The 19,372-nt window shown below is 40.6% G+C and overlaps 1 protein-coding gene across 1 annotated transcript in view; it reads left to right on the plus strand.

Annotated features, from left to right (window-relative positions):
- Nucleotides 1–19,372, plus strand: part of GPR158 (G protein-coupled receptor 158) — a 181,016-nt gene that overhangs the window by 126,059 nt on the left and 35,585 nt on the right. Inside the window, exon 6 of the mRNA XM_041408771.1 lies at nucleotides 5,867–5,976. Coding sequence (XP_041264705.1) covers nucleotides 5,867–5,976 — 110 coding nt within the window. The remainder of the gene's footprint in view (nucleotides 1–5,866; nucleotides 5,977–19,372) is intronic.

A 19,372-nucleotide genomic window follows, 5' to 3' on the forward strand; every position in this document is an offset into this window, starting at 1 on the left:
CAGGGCTGGATAAGGAGCTGTGCCTTCGCTCATATTTAAGCAGATGATCTGAGCTGTGACTCATGTTTCGAGCAGTGGTGCCCATAGTGTGCACAGGCTCATGAATGCCTTCATTCACCCCATCTGCTGAGATGGCACTGTGCCCACACAGAAGAGGGTCGATCCCTTTCCCAGGAAGTGTAGTGCCAGACTGTTATGAGTTTGGATGGCAAGCTTATCTAACATTGCAAACGGCATCTCTGCTGCAGGAAATCCCTTCTCAGTGTTAGGACTGAGGCATTAATAGGTGATTTGATGTACCCTGGAGGATATTTGACGTGTTGGAAGAAACTACTGAAATGTGTCAGAAGGAGGAAGGCTGCCCATCCCTCGGCACGGCAGGACACTGAGAGGAAGTGTCTGATGGCTTGCTGCATAGCAGAATTGCCTAGAGACAGCCCTAGACAGCTGTTGCAGTCAGGCAAGGACAGATGGTGTTGGGCAGTGGAACAGATCATATGGATCTCTTCACAGTATCTCCTAGATGCTTGTTAATGGAATTAGCCCAAATGGCATTATCTTGAATGGCTGTGTCTTGTCCTGCACTGAACTGTGCAGAGTACTTGCAGAAAATTCTGAACTTCAATTTAAAAAAGTAGATAGTTTTCCTGTAAAGTTCTTTGGTTTAAGTGAGCACAATTTGAGATGAATTTGGTTATTTGCAAATGAGAAAAAAATTACTACTTTTGTATCACTTTTGTCTAAATTGGGTGACTTGCACCTCAGATCCATCAGCAGATGATGCTGGTATTCAAATTCTAAGCTCTGACTTTCATTTCCATCCATATAACATGGATAACATTTCTGTCCACAGCACTAGGAATTAGATTATCCTTAAAGGTCCATTCCAACCTAAACGTTAGTATGATTCTACAACAAGGGCAAAAAAAAGAAGAGCTGAAAAGTTTTGAACACTTAGGGGTTTTTGGAGTTAAGGTCCTGCTCAATTTTTTTCCTGTTTAGTTTTAGAATTTTTAGCACTGGCAATGCATGTATTTTTTTAAAGCTCTTTGGCTTCTGGTCTGTTGAGACATTATGGTGTTGCCCATTTCCTCTCAACATGAAGTGTAGCAATTTGATGATTGTAGAGGAAGATGAGTTTTTGATCTATTTGCGTGACTTCTATGGCTTAAGAATTGAAGTAAAAAGTACTTGTCTTAAATACATTACAAAATTGTTACAACTGGCTATAAAGTACTTGCCTTAGTCCTCCTAATACAGATTATTAATTGATCTATACTGAAGAAAATTCCCTAAAATAAATGCTGTAGTGCCTTTCTAGTCAATGGAGATGTGTACTTGAAGCCTTTAAGCCAACTCCTGTCCAAGTAGCTGAACTTTCTCAAGGTACTTGTTTTTGTCCCTGGGTTATCTGTGGAACTTGCATTAGTAGGCCTAATTTACTAGACCCCCCAAAACAGTGTAGCAAGAAATTATATGTTTGATTCAGGCAGACTGAATGCCAGTCACTGCTCCTTGGGGAGGTGCACAGTATTAAAGTGTTTTTGCCTGGATCTGGTGCCAAGGTGAAGGGCAGAGTTAACCATCTTTTAATGTGCACAGTAAAATTAACCTGAAAGACAAAAGAGCATTTTGCAATGCACAGTTTTTCTCACTATTAATATTATAGGGCTGTAATAAGGTGGATTTTTTTTAAAAGAATCTTTCTAAATACTTTTTATCTTTTAAGAAGCAATGGCATTGAGCCTATAAAACTCATTAGTTCCTTTTTTCTTTTTTTTTTTTTTTGTGTGGACAAACTCTGTTATGTTTTTGAATGTTCAATTGTTCGGTGTTAGTCCTCTTTGCACTTTTACTTTCCTACCTGTCCTGATGAGGAAAATTTGCTGTAATGTGTGGGGTGCTTTTATTGACTTCAGCTGTTGTGTTTAGAGTGTGTGTGTGTCTGTTTATCATGTCAGATGAATAACTGAGCGGGCTGATCGCTGTGTCAGCAGGCTAAGTCCCTCTTCCGTGTCTGTAATTCTCCCGCTCTAAACACACTTGACAGTTAGCTGGTGACCTTAGGAAGTCTTTTCATCTCTGACTCCACAAGTGGTAGCGTGACTACTGCAACAATGTTTTGGCAAGGATAGTAATAGCTTAAACCACGTTGAGTTCAAAAGCAAACATCTAAATGCATTTGTCCAAATGACAAAGACGAGGCACAGTTCAGGAAGTCTCACGCACAGCTGCAGTAACTGGGACATGAGCAGCCACTGTTTGGCTTATCTTCTTCTGGTCTCCAAATAATTTTCCCCAGATCTCTTAGCAGAAACTGATGTCTAGTGTTTAAGTGGATGCCAGGAGCTGGCAAAACTGAGGATAACACATTTCTTTATGTACAGTAAAGATGTTTTTTTCCATCCATCAGCAAAACATCCCAGCATTTTAAAGAAGATCATGGTCTATTGCATCATAAGTGCAAAAAGAGAAAATTAAATATTGTCAGATTTTTGATGGGCAGGGTAGTTTTTTAGACCTGAGGGATTCCCTTGTTCTGCTGAGAGCAGCCTGGATGTGTGGGTGAATCTGGTGCTTATCCTAAGATCCTCACTTGGAGCCCAGCAACCTTTTGGTGCACATTTGTTGTCATTTGAAGAAGTTGTTAGCTCTGGGCATAACAGTAGGGAATGGGGCTTTTGATAAGGTAGAAGAGGCTGATGTGAAACAAACCCAAGACTTCTCTGTGTTATGTTCCTCTTTTTTTTTTTTTTGGTTTGGTTTGGTTTTGTTGTTGTTTTTGTTTGGTTTTGTGGGGTTTTTTTGGTTTTGGTTTTTTTTTTTTTTTTTTTTTTTTTTTTTTTTTTTTTTTGTTTTTTTTTTTTTTTTTGGTTTTTTTTTTTTTTTTTTATCGTTTTGGTTGTTTTCTTTTGGTTTGGGTTTTTTTTTTTGTTTCTTTTTTTTTGTTTGTTTGTTTTTGGTTTTTTTTGAGTTTGTTTTTTTTTTTTGCTAGGGAGAGTGAGGGTTGGAGTGCAGCAGTCATACTTTGGACCAGGTTCTTTGCAAAAATTGTGTTCCACTTGCATTGAAAAATTGAGCAAGGCTTCCAGGGCAGTGTTTCTGTAGCCCCTTGGCTCCAATCCATTAAAGGTTGTTCATTTAAAAAATTGTGCCTCTAAAATTCATGGTGCTTATAAGAGATGTAATTCTGATAAGAGCTTAGAGAGGGAAGTCACCTGAACATCCTGGTAAGCCCTGATGGGAATGACATATGCTTAGAATAGCCTTCTGCAATGCCTAAGAAGAATGCAAAATGTACACATAGCAATTCTGGCTCTTCAAAGCCTTGGTCCATGACAGACCATGTGCAAGAATAGGTAGAAATGGACACTGGCCCTTGTGAAGGCACTGTTACAGTTCATCATATAAACACAGGAAGATCCAAAAGAGACTCAAGCTTGGATGAAGTCTTACTTCTGCAGTATCCTTCACCACTGGGTGAAGGAGCAGTTAAAATGTGTCCATTTCAAATGGGAAAATGAGAACAGTTTTCTCCACCAGAGCCTTGTCTCTGCAGCCTTCACAGGGAGCTGTCACGCCAGCTCACACCAGGCTGCGTTTGAAGTGGTGGTTTCTTGGTTGATATCTAGCCAAATGCCTCAGCCGCTCATAAGAATGATTCAATGCAAATCAATGAGATTTTCTAGACACATGCAGTTAATGTTTCAACAAGCAGCAGCAGATGAAATTGCTGTGTCAGATTGCATGGCAAAGCGAGCTGTTGCCCTTGTTCAGAAAATTCTATGCCTGGAGAGTTTTCAGACCTTCCCATTTCAATTATCTGAAAAATTCTGCTTTCAAATCAACTTTGGAATGTTCAGAGTCTCTGTATGCCAGTCTTTTTTTTGACATTGATTTTCTTGTTTGGAAGAATCAAAGATGAAACATGATGTTTTCTACTCCCCAGCAAACCTCAGGAGACAAGTTACTGCTACAGACTTTGCTCAGGTTCTGCAACTGTCCTAATCTATATAACTGTATATTAGGATAAGAGGTCATTGCTGCCATTCAGGTCTTTCTGAGAAACTTTTTGCTGGATGCTGTGTTTGCCCAAGCATGGTCATGCATATGTGGATGCATTTTGGTTTTCCAGCTGATTTTCCAAGGAGAAAAGCTGCTGCCTTTCCTACATGGATGGTTTGTCAGAATCCCAGAAAATGTCTACATTGAAGCATGTCAAATCAGAAGAAAGTTTTTCACCTAAAGGATGGTTGGGCAGTGGAACAGGCTCCCCAGGGCAGTTGGTCACAGAACCAGCCTGACTGAGTTCGAGAAGCATTTGGACAATATCTCAGGCACATGGTGTGTTTCTTGGGGTGTCCTATGCAGTGCCAGTAGTTGGACTTGATGATCTTTGTGGGTCCCTGATAACTCAGTACCTTCTGTGATTCTGTCAGTCCAATAACAGTGAAAAAAAGCAGATTAAATTTTGCAGCACAGTTTGATTCAGCAAATCATATTTTTAAAAGGAATAGTTTGATTCTGCTGTATAAAAAAGCATTCCAGTGAAGCACAGCAGCTTCCATCTCTCTCAGCCCACATCTGCCATTTTTGCCCCCACTCTTCTAAAGAAGTCTATGTCACCCAAAGGATGTAGTCCTGGGCTTTTGGCCAACATCCTGAACTTGAATTCCCACGCAGAAGAGCATTTACTTAGGAAAATAATATGTGGCAGCCAGTAGGCACAATACTACCTCTACTGCCAGAATGTACTGACTGTAAATGAAGCTGTGACAGATGGCTTGAAATGTTTCAGTGCTTTTTTTCTCTAGACCAGGATTACCTAATTAATTTTTACTATGGTGCATTGGGTTGTTTTACCAGGTTCTGATCTGACACATGGAATGCATGGGATCTAAGTTTGCTGGACTAAGCAGGGTCTACATGTGGGGTAGGGGCAGTTTTCCAACAAATCTCTGGGACAGCAGGCTCCTGATGGGACCAAATGAGGGAGAAGAAATATGGGATCCTCAGGACACCAGGGACAATATCTGCGGGAATGAGAAGGAATGGACTCCTGATTCAAATTGGGACTGAGTTTACTGGGCAACCCTGTTTTAGAGAAGAGTAGTATTTTACTTGATAGTGAAACTTCTACATGCACTATACCTACAGAAGGTAGCTTTCTTTTACTGCTTAGGGAGTGTTGTTCTTGTGCATGGTCCTTAGTAGACAGGGCATGGTAGGACATTTTTTATTGTGGTTAGAGAAATGCATAGGTGAACAAAAAGGCTATTTTCCTTAAGAAAGTTGTGATGCATAGGCAGATTTGATATAGCTTAGATGAAATATATGGGGAAAAAAGAGTTAAATGTGTCATTAAATATTTCATATGTTGGATAGAAAGAGGCCAGTGCAATCATTTCTAGTCTGGCAGAGAAAAATGAGCAGCTATCATTTTGCTAGGTTTATTAGGAGTGACTTTGAAGTGTAACCTAGTAAATACAGCCTATCAAACCAGAATTAAACCAGCTGAATATTACTTAAATTGCTCAAGGAAAAAGTCCTTGTCTGTTCTATCCTCCTCTCTGGGTACATGTTTTCACTCAGTTAAGAAAAGTCAGTGGAATTGCATTTAAAAGTGTTGTCACTTCACAGTCTGTCACAGGGCTTTTGCCAGCTCCCTTCAAAAAGGAGTTGGTGCCTAGAACTGTGCCAGCTGGTTGATCTGATCATCCCAACGCTTTACTAGAAAATCTAAATATACAGCAGTACGAGCTGAAATGTGTCTGCTGTCCTGTTTTGCAACTATTCTGCATTTGAATGAAGAACTACTTTCTCATGAAAGCAGTACTGAAGCTCTCTCTATCTTTCTGTTCTATAGGTTGTCATTTTGTATTTTGAGCCAAGTATATTTCGCTGTGTTCTCCTAAGATGGGTTCGTCTTCTGGGCTTTGCTACTGTTTATGGAACTGTGACACTCAAGCTGCACAGGTATTTCACATATTAATTTCCATCTCTGTGGGAGTATGTGCAATCTGTGTGGGTACTTGGAAGAACGGCAAATATTATCATCAACAAGTGCCATTTCTGATTTTAAACCCACTGTGTATTTCTCCTCAATTTTCCTGCTCAAATTATATGCTACTAATCTGAGTTGAGAGCTATGAATGCTGACAGGACTTGATGAAAAATACATCTACATTAACTGTTAAACTGTGCAAGAACCAACCCCTTTTCTCAGGAGGTGAATGTGCTCTCCTTGAATATAAAAAATACAGAAGTATTCATAGAGTGTTCAAAAGCTTCTCTGTGAAGTGTTCATAGAGAGATGCTTTTGAAGTGTTTAGACACAGCAATGGTGGGTAAAGCAACAGACTACAGTGTGTGTAGTCAGCGTGTTTTCTTATGGCTCTTATGTCAGGGGCTGTTTTCTTCAGGCAATCATAGCAGACAAGCTGCACATTCACAAGCATCAGTACCTGTCAGCAAAAATATGAGGCAGATTCTGGGTTCCGTGGGGTTGGCACTGCATTCACATGTGACTCAGAGATGTAAGATTTAGAGGCCCAACTTAAATTCCCATTTCTACAGTCCCTTTAAAAATTGAAGCCTTTTCTGTGTATGCTGGATAAAATCCATCTTTAAACTTTAATGAAAAAAAATTACTGATACATTCTGTAATTATTCAAGCAAAGAGATAAGCAGTATATTGATACTTGAACACATTGGATGGAGTATGGTCACTCATCTTTTTATCTTCGTTTCATTACTGTGTTGGCATGTAAGATAGAGGAAGTTTGATATTATGCTCATAAACTGAATGAGAACTAAAAATATCTTGTGTTTCGTGATGCATTATTGACTTGTCCATATTATTCCATATTATGTGGAAACCCCTGTTTTCCCATTAAAACAGAGCTCCTTCATGCAGCTCTCTTTAATTTGTGTTCCTACTTACAAGTGTGCACTTAGGCTAGTAAACTGTAATTGTAAAATGATGTGTCTGGGCACATCTTTGCATTGAAAATGACCAAGAAATCCCACACCCCCATAGTATTTTCTGGGATGAACAATTTCTGATGCAAAAAGTAAAACAAGTAGAGCAGTAGAGGAGAAAGGGAGCTGGTGACTTTGCTTAGATGCTTTGTTATCTATAGCTCAGATAGATAAAAAGCCTGAGACTGTGGGTGGCTCATGTTGTCACTGCAGTTCTGCTGTCCTAACAGGTTCTTTATATGATTGTACATGATATGAGGAAGCAGCTCTCCTGACAGGACAATTGATCTTCCATTGATGTTAAGTGAGGACAGGCTGCAGAACTGGGCAGAAAGTCTTCTGCTTTGCTCATTCAGCTTTTTGGTGTTACTTAGACGTGTGCTGACAGGGTCAGCAAACCAGACAAAATTGAGTAAGAAGCCAAGAATGCACTGCATCCTCATTCTTGATCATTACAAAGCGAGAAAGGATAGCAGCAGACTGGACTTTATCAATAGGACTAACCTGAGGGAAGGCTGAGGGAAGTGATTGTTCTCCTTTACTCAGACCATATCTGCAATGATGTGTCCAGATGTCAGCGAACTTAGATGAGTTTAGTGAAAGGCCATCAAAATGGGCTTTGAGCACCACATCAAAAAGGCCATCAAAGCTCAGGGCTTTGAGCACTGGTCCTGCAAAGAGGGGTTGAGATAGCAGGGCTTGTTCAGCATAAAGAAAATGTTGCATTGGAGGGACCTAACATGAGCTATCCAACACCTAGAGGGAAGTGAAGCCGGGTTCTTTACAGCAGTGTATAGCAGCAGAACAAAAGACTGACAAATTTAAACAGGAGATTTCAACTTTATACAATATGAATGAATATCGGGGCAATGTTAAATGAGAAAAGCATTTTCAGTGTCAGGTTGATTAAGCAGTGCAGCTGGTTGCTCATGGGGTTATGAATTTCCATACTTGGAGGTTTTCAAGACCCAACTGGATAAAGCCTGAGCAACCTGGTCTGGATTCACTGTTAACCCTGCTGTGAGCATTGGCTGCCCTTCTGAATAATTCTGTATTTCTCTGTGTAACGCAAAGAGGGAAAAAACCTATTTAGTATGTTAATCTATAATTACTTTGTCTAAGAGTATATCTTTTGTTTTGCACCCAGCTATCCTGACTCTTCCTTTCCTACATTAGTGATATTGTGGTCTTTTTTTTTGTTTTGAATATATCAGTCCCAGAGTGTGGTTTGCAAAAGACTGAGTCAAGTTAGATATGTATTTTATTATACACATTCACAGCAGTTATACTGTTAGGAACAATGTGATGTTAATAGAAATTTGGTGGAAAATTTTGGCAGATCTAATTCAGTCCACAAGTCATACAAGGTTGAGGAATGGCTTATTGCAGACGTGACAGATACTCCTGACAAGCACTGGTTCCCTCCTGCAGCTAGGCTGTGTCCTGCCTGGGAGAAGAACCAATTGCCAGCAAGGAACTTGTGATTTTTCTGAGTTAAATGGGAAAACCAATATTGTGTAGAGCTAGCTGTTAATGATAATGAGAAAGTCTCATGCTATAGTTCTCAACAAATGAGATGCTTTGAGTAGCGATGGAGTGTGAAGGTTAACAAAGCCAGGTAGGAGTCACTGGACATGCCTGGGGTTTTTGTAGCTTTTAAAATTTTCCTGTAGCTCCTCACTTCTTAAGGAGTTCTCAAAGGTTTTGTTAGGGTCAAGCATCAAGGGGAAATCAGAAAAGAAGTCAAAAGCAGATGCTTAAGGAAGAGTAAAAGAACAGGGAAGTCATGTACTGATTCATTCTTGGAACACCTGTCACAGACAATTTCTACAGTGCCTCATCCTTAATTGCCTCTTTCTTATTCACTGTGCATTTTTTAAATAATGAGCTGATGTTTATGGGGGTGGAAGGATAGGGGCATGGAAATTAGCTTAATTTAAGAAATCTAGCTGAAGAGCTATGAACATAAAATACAATACTTTCCTTAACAATGAATTTTTCAAAACAATTCTCTCAAGAAATAATATTGTTTCAAATTTAACCTTTTGGGTTTAAAGGAGCTGATGTGGCACCTTTCAGTGTATTTCTGTAACTGAAGAATCTCTGTGTCCTTTCTCAAGCCCTGTGTTTTATGAACAGGTTATCTCATTACTTTAAATATTGTGTGAACTTCTGTCACCTACGTGTCAGGGTTAATACAGAATCCTTAATTCTGGACTAAAGCATAAGAATGAAACAAAGTAACATACATAGAGACAAATGTATCCACTTACATGTGTATACATAGGATAGTTTTCAGATATTTTAGGAAAAGGAAACTCAGGAATGGGGTCTCTAGTTTATGGGAATCTCCATTTCTGATATTAGTAAGAGAAAAAGAGGAAAGTGGGAAAGTGAGGAGAATGAGAAGGTACGGGGAAGGCGATGTTTCAGGTATGAGAAACATGACAATGTCATAATGCCCACTTTTTTGTAAGCAGTGATGGTGGGATGGGAGTGTTAGTGGGAGAGCAAGATGTTAACACTATGATGCAATTCTGCATTTTATCTAAATGCTGTGCTGAGATTATATTGCTGTGCTTTGCCATCTGGTACAGTTGAAGCAAGTGGTGGACCTTCCTACAGGTTTTGGAGGTGGTAGAGAAAGGAGTAGAAAACCAGTGTGGGTAGTGTGTGCATGTTTAGAGGCATGTTTTAGTGGGGGACATGGATTAGTGACTCATTTGGCAGTTAGATTTATGGTTGGACTTGATGATCTCAAGGGTCTTTTCCAGCGTAAACAAATCAATGATTTTGTGGTTCTCTGAGTTGTGATTCAGTATCTTACTGAAGAGGAGACTCGTGCCAGCAGAGAACCCAAAGAAGATGTCAGTTTGCTTGTTGAAGCATCAGTGGTGAGGACATGGTGTCCTGTTCCAGCCAGGACAGGGTTAAAGTTAGCCACATCAGCCAGGGGGACACAGCCAGGACCCCAGGATTATTGGATATGCCTCACAGCATGTGCAGGGGGAACTGAGGGTGAGGGTGGGTGGCACATGGGGACCGCTTGCCTGTGAATCATTGGCCTAACTTGTGCACTCTGGTTTTAGTATTGCTTGTTGTTACTGTTTCTTTTCTTATTTCATTGCTGTTTTGCTAAATTGTTCTTATCCTGTGATCTTTACCTTTACCTTTTTGTGCTTTCACTTCTCTTCATTCTGCCACAGGGGGAGGTGGGGGTTAAGTGAGCAATTGGCTTGTGGTCTTGGGTCTTAGAGTGGGAACACTAAATTTGGGAATCCCATTCCTAACCACAACACATAGCATATGTGGCCTCCCCTAGGTCAGCTGGGACTGGGAAAGAGGATACAGATGACCTTGTCTAAAAGTGTCTGGTGGGAATGTGGTGCAGAAAGGGGCAGAAGGTACCATGGCAGCTGGAACCTGTACGGCTGGATTATCACATGGCCAAAATTTCACAGGTCATAGGGCTGGTAGGTGACAGTTCCATAGTGCCAATACACCACTACCCAGTGGTTCCATGAAATGGGACACTAGTGATGAAGTGCTGCAGAGAGAAGTTTCGTCTGGGAGGAGTGGTTACTGTGTAACTCAAATTGGCAAGCAAAGTGAGATGAGCATCGTCTGTAATGTTGAACAATCCTGTTTTTTGAAATGAGTCAGGCCCTCATGGTTTGGTTGGTTAAGCACTCAAAAAAATGTGGAGGATTTACTTCCTATTGAATTATCCTTTTTTTCTTGTGGAAGGTGAGACTGAAATGCCTTTAGACAGATGCATTCATTGTTGGATTTTGCCTCTGGATGTGGTCCATAGTGATTTCTGTAGTTGTTGTTATCTCACATGAAACAAAAGGAAGAAAAATTGTTTTCAAGGCAGATGTTGCTGTTGCAGAAATGTACAGAGTGTACAGAGTGCTGGTCTGATACTGCCTTGTTGAATTGCCATCGCTTGGGTTTTTACTGCTTTAACTGCAGTAAAAACTCATTGCTTGGGTTTTTACTGCTTTAACTTGACTCACAGGATTTCAATCTGTTTGCAATACAGGAAAAGGAGTGGTTTGGTCAAGCTGTAGAGATTTTTACACTGTAGGGGCTTTCTATAACTATTCCAACCATTTGTCTGTCTCTTCCCTAGAAGTGGCATGTTTTGGCACCTGATGTTGTATGAACTGAATCCTACAAAGGTTTGTGAAAAACAAAAGTTTTGGGGGAGAAAACAGTCCCACAGAGCAAAGGCTGAAACCCACAGCACCAGCAGGTCTGGTCTGCCCTGGGTGGTCAGTGAACACACTGTGCTGGTGGTTCCCACACTGTGCCTCAGGCCTGGCTGCTGGAGAAAAAAAGCAGAGAAATGAGGATTTTAGGGCCTGGGTACAGAGTGAAAGACTGGGGGATGCAGGTTAGGGAGGGAAGAAGCTGGGCTTGCTGAAAAAGTGTCTGCATGTACAGTAGGAGTTCATAAGGAATGATGTTTCACTAATTATACCAGTCATGGAAAAATCTGTTTTTTTGTTAGCATGCCTTAACCAAATTAATTAATTTCATGAGTGTAATTCATGCCTCATGTCTGCTACAAGCCTTTTCTACTTTGTTTACTTGTTTTTGTGGTATACAACAAAACAGGGCTTTAGACAGTAAACCCCATATAGCATTCTTGCATGATGCACATTCAAGATGCAATTCTTATGGTTGCAGTTCTTCTAGATTAAATAAGTCACATTCTGTTGCACTCTGGCTTTTTTTCTCAATAAAAACCTACATTATTAAAATCCTATTTAGTTCTTCTGTATCCCTGCCATTCTTAAGCAATAACTAGCCTTAACTAGACAGTATAGTGGTTCAGTTTCATATTTCTGAATGAAAATATCTACTTTCTTACGTAGAAACTAGCAAAATGTAGCACTGCTGTTAAAAAAAACACAGTGCAGAATTAATCTTGATGGAGCACCATGTAGAAATGGGACTAATAAATGTTATCTTTAAGCAAGAAAATCAGCATCATGTAATGTATTTAAGATTAATAGGGCACTGGGATCCTGGAAAATATTTTCATCCATATTCCTATTAATATTTAATTTGTATAAATTGTTGTAGGTGCAGCTGTTCAGTTCTATGGGCTGGTGTTTTAATCACCTTAATGTAGCAAACATTCTGCTATATCATAGCAGACTGATTTTGGCTAGGAAAGTTCAAAGAGAAGGAAGATAAAGAAATTATCTGGTGTTTTAATATTCAATTACATTGTTACCATGATTAGAAAGAAACCAGCAGTGGGTTGGAAGGCACTTTGTAATGATCCACAGGTATCACAAGACCTCTCAGATGTCTCTTGATGGCATGCAAGAGCACCCTGGCAGATATTGTGAGAAAGGACTGATTTTGCACATCAGGTTAACATGATAGCAGAAGGGCTTCAGAGCTGGAACTGGAACCTGTCCTTTCCAAGGATATCCAAGTCCAGAACCTCCCTCAGGTAGAAAAACTTCGTGCTGTGAGGCAATAGCTTCCAGGTAGATGTGCATTTGTGTATGCATTTGCAATGCCAGTGATAATAGCTCTACAGACTGGTTTTTCTTATTATGTGGGAAGGATGGAATTGGTCTGGAAGGATGGAATTGGTCAGTGGAACAAGGTATCTCTGCCGGGTGGGATTATTGCAGAAAAGAAAAGCCAGGCATTACACTGCAGTCCTGGAGTTACAGCTATTTGTGGAGGAGCAGGATGAGGGAGTGAAGGATGTGACTCACAGACAGGCTGATCACAGTGGAAGCAGAGATTTGCAGATCACATCCACTGATTGTCAGTGAAGAACCATGACTGGAGAGGAGGCTTCTGGTGGGCTACTGTGAAGGATGAGGAGTAAGCCTGGTACCATTTAGCATTTTCAGTTGCAATGAACAACCAAGAACAAAATGATTACTCATGAAATTTGTGGGTAATGAAGCTTGGTGAAATAGTAAATTCTGTTTCAACAAGTCTAGTAATGAAAAGTATTTTTTACTAGATTGATAGAATATCTGGATTTGGAAGGGATCCACAAGATTCATCTAAGTCCAACTCCTGCCCCGCACAGGACAGCACCAGGAATCCCACCATGAGCCTTTTTGAACTTAGACAGGCTTGGTGCCATGACCACTGGCCTGGGGAGCCTGTTCCATTGCCCAACCACCCTCTGGGTAAAGAAAGTTCTCCTAATATGCAGCCTAAACCTCCCAGACACAAAGTCAGGCTGTTTCCTTGGATCCTGTCTCTGGTCACCACAGAGAATAGATCAGTGTCTGCCCCTCCTCTTCCCCTCATGGGGAAGTTGTAATGATGTCTCCTCTCAGTTTCAGACCCATGAGCCAGCTGCTCACCCATCACATGATGTGTTTATCCAGCTGTGAGCTGGACATCCTGTGCAGAAGGGTGCTGTGAGAGACAGCACTGAAAGCTTTGGTGAAGTCCAGAAAAATTGTATCAACTGGCTTTCCTTGATCAACTGAGTTACCTTTTCATAAAAGGAAATTAAGTTTGACAAGCAGGATTTTCCTCTTGTGAATCCATGTTGGCTCTGACCCATGACTGTGTTACCCTTCAGGTGGCTTTCAGTAACTTGCAGAATAATCTCCTGAATTCTACCAGTCACTGAAGAGATACTAAAAGGCCTGTAGTTTCCAGGGTCATCCCTTTTGGGACATTGGGACAACCTTAGCCATCTTCCAATCAACTGAGATCTCCCCAGATTCCTAAGCCTGTTCAAAAAGCATTACAAGAGGCCTTGCAATGAATCATCCAGCTCTTTGAGTGCTCTTGGATGAATCCCATCAGGCCCCATAGACTTCGAGGGATCAACGCTGGAGCAGCAGATCCTGTAGAAGTTGAGAGTCAGCTGGGACTGACTGTGTCATTCTCACAGCCATGGTTCTGCAGCTCAGGGCACTGGGACCCTCTTAGCCCATCATCAGTGTTGCAGACAGAGGCAATGAAAGCTTTAAACATCTCTGCCACGTTCGTGGTGTTATTGCCTCAGTCAGAGAGATGCATCTGAGTGCAGCCAAAAGGCAAATTATAACTAGGAACTATTTAAAGACAAAACGTTATGGAGAATAGGAGGTTAATCAGTAGGGAATTGATTTTACAACAGGAGGCAACATCTTTGAAATTCATATAAATGCAGTGTGTCCTATTCTTGAGATTCATTTTTAAAGGAGACACACAATAGGTGGTTGTGGTTCAGAAAGTATTTGAGGGCTGGAAAAATTCTTTATACTGTGGAAGCTAATCTGGTTTTTAGATCCACAAGAAGATTGAGAGATGACTTCTTCTGTGGTGTATAAATGAGCAGGGAGAGGTAAAGTAGTCACAAAGGACTCTTTAATCTATTGGACTGAGGTTTAATAAGAACTGGTAGCTGGAAGCCAGAGCCAGAGAAATTCAAATGAGCAATCTGGCATACAATTTTCTCAGAAGGGTGTTTAGCTGCCGAAAAATCCAAATAGATTAGAGGCGCAGTGAGAAATTTTTTGTGCTGCTTTCAGTTCTAGACTGATTCCTCTCTTGGAAGATTCTGTAGTCAAGTACTACTACAAATGACAGGAGTTTCAATAGAAAATTGTAATGGTTGGTGTTATACAACTGATCAAAGTGTATAATTTAGTGGTTAGTCCAATACTTGGCCTTTATTTTACAAACATGCAATAAAAACTATATTTAACCATTCTTTCTAGTATAGATCTGCTAGGAGATTAAGCATATTTATAGGCTGAAATGACAGACAGTGGTACTGTTTATTGGAGTGTACCAGCTGCTTTGACATTCATTATTCCTGATCACTTACTCTAATGTGGATCTTAAGTACTGGGGAACCACTGGTACCACCAGTGGTGCCAATATTTGGTACCACTCCCTGGACCAAATATTCTCACATATTAGTTGCTCTTTTCTGGATTTCTACGGAGAATGAAAAAAAAAATTGCCATTATGATCTTGAAGAATTGAGTATCTGATCAGTGGTAACCAACTACTGGTGACATAAAATGCTGTGTTGCTCTGCTGCAACATATATAGGGTTAAAGCTCATTTTGCTCATTTAGCATTATACTGTTCTGCACATTGGTGAGTAATCCTCATAGATGCTTTTCTGAAAGAGGCACAAGATGCCTCCAAGAATTATACATGCGATATATTGGATCCATGATCTGAGCTGGAAAGACCAAGATAATGCTGACTTAACTGCTTGAAGCTTGGGAATGCATACACAGTAGGTCCTGTAGAAAGTTTCAGTATTAATTCAGTTGTAAGTATTAAGCTGTTCCTTTTAGAACTGATCTGTAACATTTTCACTTAATATTCACTGCTAAAAAAATTGTATTAAAAATTAAAACTGTTTTTCTGCTCTAGAATATTACAGCACAGGACAAGTTGTGGATGTTCTTGTCTTCTATGTCCTTTGTGTGCGCACTGTGAGCCTCTGTTCACACTTGCATTTACTGTATATGGTTAAGCTGGAGCCTCTGTTTCTGGCAAATCTAAAAATCCTAGCTGTTAACAATCAGTGTAAAATTTTGAGTGCCTATTTCCAAAGTGTGAATTAAGTTAGCTGGGAGTTCTAATGCTGAGCTCCATTACTCAGGGGTCTCTGAGTCTCTTCCCAGCCATCAGCAGTGCTGTGCTCTGGTGGCTCAGGGCAGCACCGCTGTCCTGGTGGAGCCATGTTCCGCTCTTGGCTCTGCTGCAGCAATGTCTGTTCTCCTTCTGAGATCTTCTTGAGCAAAAAGTCCTTCTCCTCCTTGCTGGGCTTTGGGGGAGATGCTCCCTGTTCCTCCCAGGTGTGCCATGGGGAGGTTACAGGTTTGTGTGAGTGCAGGGCTGCTGGTGGGGAGGCCCTGCTCTCAGCAGGCTGTGCCTCAAGCACTGGTTTGCACAGAGTTCTTGGGAAGTGCAGCTTGGGGCCACAAATCTTACCAAGCTTTTTGTTTCTCCTTGCCTGCCTTTTTATACAACTATTAAGCCTCTGACTGGTATCAGTCCTCACCAGTGCACGTATTCTTACTTTCACCATTCTGTTCTAAAAAATGTCAGGCATTGGCAATCAGGGATTCACTGGTTCTGCCTTGTTTCTGTATGTGGATCAGGGCCTTTGTCATAGATGTTTTTCAGCATTTCTTTGATATTGTTTTCTACTGTTCACTCGTGAATAATGCAAATAGGCATTACATGTCTGAAATCATACTTCACTTCAAACTACATAAATTCATGGCCTCTAAACAAAGAGGAATGTCAGAAGGTGTTGTGGCAATTTCACCAGGGCTAGTAACAAGAAAGTTGGTGTGTATAAGCATGTATGGTACCATTGTCTTACTGAAACAAGGCTAAAAATCTATGAACTATTTCATTCCAGATGTTGCAATCAAATCTATGGGCACATTTTTGCAGATCTTCTGTTCTTCTCCTTGACTTGCCCTTCTAGTTTTTCCATGTGACAAGCTTTTAGAACTTTTTACATGCTACTGTTCTGTGAAGTTATGTATTAAAACTTAATATTTTAAATTATTTTTCTTAAACCATGTGTTTTTTAGCTCCCCTATGGTTTCCTTCAGTCTGTAAATGATCATCATATATTCCTGAGGTAATTCTCTAGCACCTCAGAAATCACTCTCCTGTTGGCTTTGAACAAAACTCCATATAGTGCTGAGAGGCTTGAAACTGATAAAAGAGCTGGAATGACACTGTCCCAGCCATCCCTTAGTAAAAGCCTTAATTGCTTTATGCAGGATCTTGCCTCAGCAATAAGTCTGCCTTCTATCTTAGACTGGACAGACTTTTTTTTCTTTTAAATCAGATTAACATAATCCAGCTCTGGACTTTGCTCCTCTGTACTTTTTCAAATGCTTTGGAGAATGTGGCTTCAATGACCAAGTCTCAATTCTAAGTTTCTATTCAATATGCAGATGATACTTTGCTAGTTGAGAAAATGGCCTGTGTGTTGCTCTGGGATCCTTGTATGTTGTGATTGTCAAACTAGTGTTAAAGTAGGAATTGATGGCTTCTGGTGAGTGTCAGCTACCACTGGCCTGTGAGGAGCAAAAGCCCATTTTTGTTGATTGGCAAACCATGACACTGTTGTACCCAGAAAAAGTCATTGACTGGTTTGCCATGTAGGAATGTATGAAAATGTAGGAGTTTGCCAGAACATATACTAAGTAATGTCCAGTTTTGTCTCTGGCTCAGTCTCTTGTAATGAAATTTTGTCAGTGCTCCTCTGGAATACTGGTTGGTGCTCAGTTTGTTTGCTTCCTAAGATGTTGCCTCAGGTCTGGAAGCCCAGTCAACAAACTCCTACTGGTTTTTGCATTCTTTATTGAGATTTGCACTGATGTGTGCTGCACAGCTGCACCGTCAGGACCACAGATGTGAGCAAGGCCCAAAATCTGTGCTGACCATTCTGTGTGTTTTCATGCTCTTTTTAATTTGGGGGGTAAACATGATGGTGAAGCCCACTGATTATTTATACTCATCTTTGAACTTTGTTTCTGTGCTTACTGTTGCTCTCATGTGGCATTCTGGTATTTGTTTATCTTTGCTCAGAACTCTTAGGTCTCATCAGAGATTCTTAGGATCTTAGACAACTGTTATAACTGCCCTGGAGTTCTTCCTGAATGGTTTCTGTGCTAACAAATGGCGTTTATGTTTCTGGCTGAAAATTTTGGTTTGCCAGAGATAAACTGTTTTGCCCAAAAGAGAATGTGCTTATGTGCCATGCATAGAAGCACGGGGCAGGTCTACCCAAACAAATGCTATTGATTTTTTTTCCACAAGATACAACATTGTGTGGGTACCTAAAAGCCACAGAAACCTGCAGCAGAGTGACAAACACAGAATCATAGAATCATTTACGTTGAAAAATACCTTTAATACCTTCATTGAGACCAACAATAAACTTAACACTGACAGGATCACCACTAAACCATGTTCCTTCATGCCACACTTACACATCTTTTAAATACCTCCAGGGTGGGTGACTCAACCACTTCCCTGGGCAGCCTGTTTTAATGGCTGACAATCCTTTCCAGGAAGACATTTTTCCTAATATTCAATCTAAACCTCCCTTCCCACAACTTGTGGCCAAACTGAAGAAAAAACCTAACTCTTAACAAATAGCTGAGGTGTGCATCTCACTAACATAGGGATGGTGCTTTCAGTCCTGACACTGGTGTGCTTTTTTGCTAATACAGCATTTCTGTGCCACACCCCAAATGTCTCTTGAAGATAAGAGTATTGTACAGTTGCCTTATCATTGGCCTAGGCCACATCCTCCTGGTTTTCCCTTATTAAGGCACCCAAATATTGCTTTCAAATTGGTATTTGTATTTAGCCTTACAGAGGCTGGGTTACATATTTAGCTGTCTTTATTTCCCTTCTGAAGAACAGAACTACCTACTTCCTTGCTTGTTTGTCAGAGCACAAAGTGATTCTTTTCATTTAAGCTGTTGCCCTGTGGCAAGCAGCATAAATCAACATAAAACTATAGGTCATTTGGACTCTTATGAATGTGCTGTGTTCTGCCAGGGTGTTCCTCAGTTCTTTGTTCCTTGCCTCTCCAAAGCTGAGCAAGACCAAGAAGGAGGCATGCTATTATCCTCTTAATTCATACGTGTTTTTGTTGGTAAAAACTAGAGATGGAGTAATATGCAATTATCTATTTATCTATATGTATATTTAACTTGCCAGCTTACAGGATGTTTGATCACTAATTAACTCTGAAACTACACTTATTTTACATTAGCTGTGCATTTACTTTGAGCTCTAGGCATTGTTTCAGCTACCATTTTGACTTGTGAGCCCTAGATCACCTTAAGCTTAATCTTATGATAGTTTGTTCATTCATCACTCCTGTGGAGCCAGCAGCATTGCTGGCTTAGTCCTGTGCAGAGTGTAAGAGCAGGCAGGCTTGTGTCACTCCTCAGTCTTTCTTCAAACAGGCATAGTTCTAGGTAAGGCATCTTTTTCTTGAAATGCTATGACTGGTGCTTGAAGAATATAAATGTCTTGTCTAGCACCGTCAGGCACCATACAGTGTTTATTGTAGATTTTTTCACATGTCTTTTTGCCCCACAGGTCTTCTGATCCCAAGTTCTGTTTGAGTAATTTAATTGCTAGACAAATTCTAGTGGCTGTTTGAAGGGCTAATTCTGGGATCCCAGTAATTCCTTTCTAAGTTCTTTTCAATTGGATGTCAGCCACAGCCAGGTCTGTTGCTCAGTTTCTCCACCTCAAATGACAAGACCAATTCTTTCTCATAGGTACATTACAAACTCTCTTGTTCCCTCTTTCTTTGGGCTGTCTGTTTGAAATACCACTCCTGTGGAGGAAGTCCTGCACTTTGAAATGTCAGGGCAGCAGTTCCTCA

This window comes from Onychostruthus taczanowskii, unplaced genomic scaffold (assembly GCF_017590055.1).
Source record: "Onychostruthus taczanowskii isolate IOZ18803 unplaced genomic scaffold, ASM1759005v1 scaffold3, whole genome shotgun sequence".
Classification (NCBI taxonomy): Eukaryota; Metazoa; Chordata; class Aves; order Passeriformes; family Passeridae; genus Onychostruthus; species Onychostruthus taczanowskii.